This window comes from Propithecus coquereli, unplaced genomic scaffold (assembly GCF_000956105.1).
Source record: "Propithecus coquereli isolate 6110/MARCELLA unplaced genomic scaffold, Pcoq_1.0 Scaffold168, whole genome shotgun sequence".
Lineage (NCBI taxonomy): Eukaryota > Metazoa > Chordata > Mammalia > Primates > Indriidae > Propithecus > Propithecus coquereli.
Window position 1 is genome coordinate 3,324,380 of NW_012141413.1, and position 3,739 is coordinate 3,328,118.

General features: G+C 62.2%; 1 protein-coding gene across 1 annotated transcript in view; it reads left to right on the forward strand.

Moving 5' to 3' along the window:
* The window catches only part of LOC105808120 (obscurin-like), a 108,162-nt gene that overhangs the window by 9,156 nt on the left and 95,267 nt on the right, over positions 1-3,739 (forward strand). Inside the window, 5 exon segments of the mRNA XM_012641682.1 lie at positions 1,168-1,443; positions 1,686-1,964; positions 2,085-2,351; positions 2,507-2,776; positions 3,601-3,735. Coding sequence (XP_012497136.1) covers positions 1,168-1,443; positions 1,686-1,964; positions 2,085-2,351; positions 2,507-2,776; positions 3,601-3,735 — 1,227 coding nt within the window.

Here is a 3,739-nt window from a genome sequence, read left to right on the forward strand (position 1 = left end):
AGAAAACTTTATGAAGCAGTTACACAAGAAGAAATAGACAACCCAAATAGTCCTATAACGTTTAAATAAATACAACCAGTGGTGAAAAAAAAAACAAACCATGTTTTTCTAAAGAAAGGTCTAAGACCAGTGGATATATTGATCGATTATACCAAATTTTCTTGGAAGAAAGGATTTCCTGTTCACGGATATTCTTTTAGAGACTAGAATGAGAAGATTTGCTCTCGAACTTGTTTTATGTGAGTAGCTTAACACAGGCGCCAGCATCTGACAAGGGCATGGGAATGATTCGTTGCAGGCCAGTCTCTTATGGAAACGGAGGCAATATCTTCCGCAAAATCTTCTCGAAGTGATCCGCGCAGTATGCCAGGGGAAGATGCGCTGTGAACAAGGGCGTAGTCTAAGCGCGTTATGTTGATTTAAGTCTATAATTCTAAATATTAGAACACGGTGCATGGCATTCACAGAGTGAAAGGGAAAAATAATGTGATCAGCTCAGTAAATGCAGAAATAAATGTTTGATGAAATTTAACATCATAAATCCAGAAGAGCTGTTTGATGCAATTTAGCATCTATTCATGCCATAAAGTTCTTAACTGTCAATAAATGCATTCTTCCCTAATTTCATAAATGGTTGTATGGACAGCAGCGGCTAGCAACGTGGTTAAAGCAAACAGTCATGAACAAGGGATAGGAGAAGCTGCCCCACCTGGCGAGGGACCAGGACAGGCTCTAGGAGGCCACCGAGGCCCAGGCGCCCCCAGGAGAGGCCAGCAGCCGACGCTGCCGAGCACAGGAGCAGCAGCCCCAGGACTCTGGGCCCTGTGGGGACAACATGCCCTGCGCAGCCTGGCGGGGGACGCGGCCCCAGCAGTGAGGGCAGGTGTGCAGGGTGGGCACCGCCCTGCCCTGGGGACCCCACGCAGGGGAATCTGTGACAGCGTCCGCACGTGGAACAGCCCCGCGGGGCAGGGCAGATGGATGGAGTCGCTGCGTGACTTGTGCTGAGAGGAGGTGGGGCTTGTCCGGGCCACACGGCTGGTGCAGAGCCTGCAGACGTCTCTGTCCCTGCTGCCTCCCCGTCTTCCAGGCCGTCTTTCCCCAGTGATGCCTCCCTAACCTGGAGGGTTTCTCTGACCTTGTGTGTCCCTCCTTGTCCGTCCCCAGAGCCCAGGGCGGTGTTTGCCAAGGAGCAGCCAGAGCACAGCGAGGTGCGGGCCGAGGCGGGGGCCAGCGCCACGCTGAGCTGCGAGGTGGCCCAGGCGCAGACGGAGGTGACGTGGTACAAGGACGGGAAGCAGCTGAGCGCCAGCCCCCAAGTGCGCGTGGAGGCAAAGGGGAAGCAGAGGCTGCTGGTGGTGCCGCAGGTGGGCAGAGCGGACGCCGGGGAGTACAGCTGCGAGGCCGGGGGCCAGAGGGTCTCCTTCCGCCTGGACGTCACAGGTGGGTCCTTTTGGCTGGCGAAGTGGCCTTGTTTGGAGATGTGGGCTCCGGGCGCTGCATGGTCCGTGGGATCCTGGGTGGTGGCCCATGCTGCTGAGCGTTGGACAGGGTGGCCTTGGAAGGGCAGTGGGGACTGCAGGTGGTCCCCTTCCTGGTTTCCTCTACCGCATGCGCAGAAGGGGAGCGGCTCCCCGGTCAGCACTGCCGGGGCCCCTGCTCTGACGCCAGCTGTCCTGCCCCAGAGCCCGAACCTCAAGTTCCAGAGAGACCTGGCCACAGGGAGCCTCTGGTGGTCAGGGAGCATGAAGACATCGTCCTGACTGCCACGCTGGCCACACCGTCCGTGGCCGCGGTGACATGGCTCAAGGATGGCGTGGAGATTCGCAGAAGCAAGCGGCACGAGACGGTCAGCCTGGGGGACACCCACACACTCACGGTGCGTGGCGCCCAGGTCTCAGACAGCGCGGTCTACAGCTGCCGTGTGGGTGCCGAGGGCCAGGACTTCCCGGTGCAGGTGGAAGGTGAGCTTGGGGGCGGTGGACGCCCCAGAGACCCCTGTGCCCCAAAGCCAGGCAGGGGGGAGCTCAGGGCACAGGGGCTGTGTGGGCAGAGCCGCAGCTGACATCCTCTTGTGCTTGCAGAGGTGGTGGCCAAGTTCTGCCGGGCCCTGGAGCCCGTCAGCGGGGAGCTGGGCGGCACGGTGACGCTGGCCTGTGAGCTGAGCCCTGCACAGGCCAAGGTGGTGTGGCGCTGCGGGAGCGCACAGCTGCGGCCTGGCAAGCGCTTCCAGATGGCGGCCGAGGGGCCCCTGCGCTCGCTCACCATTTCCGGGCTGCGCGCGGAGGACGCGGGGGAGTACGTGTGCGAGAGCCGTGACGACAGCACCAGCACGCACCTCACGGTCAGCGGTACGCAGGCGCTGGGGCATGGGGCCTGGGCGAGGGTGTATTCCCAGGTGGCTTCCTGGAGGAGGTGTCCTTTCTCGCTGGGCGTGCAGGGCAGGCCGCACCCCTCCTGCCTGCCTGCCTGGGGGCTCTAAATCAGACCTCCTTCCTGTCCACAGTGCCCCGTGTGGTCAAGTTCACCTCGGGGCTGAGTCCTGTGGTCGCGGAGGAGGGCTGCGAGGCTACCTTCCAGTGCGTGGTGTCCCCCAGCGATGCGGTGGTCACTTGGTACAGGGAGGGCGCTGTGCTGCAGCCCAGTGAGAAGTTTGTCATAGCGCAGAGCGGCGCTGGCCATAGCCTGACCATCTCGGGCCTGGTGCTGGAGGACTCGGGCCAGATCACGGTGGAGGCAGAGGGCGCCTCCTCCTCCGCTGCCCTGCGGGTCCGAGGTGAGTGTGGGGACAGCGGTTTCTCGCAGTGGGAGCCTCCCTGGTGGGCTGGTTCCAAGTTGGCGCGTGCCCTGCTGGTCTGGTTGGTCCAGCTGACCTCAGGGGACAGGAGGTCTGGTTGGCTGCAGAGAAGAGGAGATCTGTGTGGGCCTGAGGGGCCGGGTGTCTTCTCTGGAAGGGAGAAGATACAACCCTGCAGGCACACCCGGCAGGGAATGGCAGAAGTTGGGCGGCCCGGGGAGGCTTCCTGGAGGGGGGCCCATGCTGAGCCCCGTCGATGGCAGGGAGGGGGCTGAGGGTGGCAGCCAGTGCACTTCTCATGCTGCTGAAGCCGAAGAGCCAGAACTTCACCTGTAGGAAAGCGGGAGTCATGGCAGGTTCTTGAGTGAAGCGGTGATACAGGCAGATGCACCGTGTGGGGAGATCAAGGAGGCATCTTAGAGCTCAGAGGCCCACCAGAACCTGTTTTTCACGTCTTAACATGCACATGCGACCCGGAACTTTGTTGAAGCACAGACACGTCTGGGGGTTTCCAGTACGCCTGCCTCTCCGGGTTCGGCGAACCCAGTGCTGCTGGCCAGGCCACACTCTGGCGTTCCAGGCACTGGGCCTTGTTCAGAGCAGGGCGGCAGAGGGGGGGCGGGGGCTGGGAAGGGAGCCTCTCTGGGCCCATGAACTCGTACAGGCGGCCGGTGCCTGTGCGTGGGCACAGCCGAGCCCAGCCTGGAGCTGGAACGGCGGAGGCGGGGCGCCCTCTGTGCCTGGCTTTCCCGAGGTGGGGGTGGGCGACGGCCGCCCTGACCGCCGCTCTGCCGCCGTGCCAGAGGCGCGGGTGCTGTTCAAGAGGAAGCTGGAGCCGCAGACGGTGGAGGAGCGGAGCTCGGTGACCCTGGAGGTGGAGCTGACGCGGCCGTGGCCCGAGCTGCGGTGGACGCGGAACGCGGTGGCCCTGGCGCGGGGCGA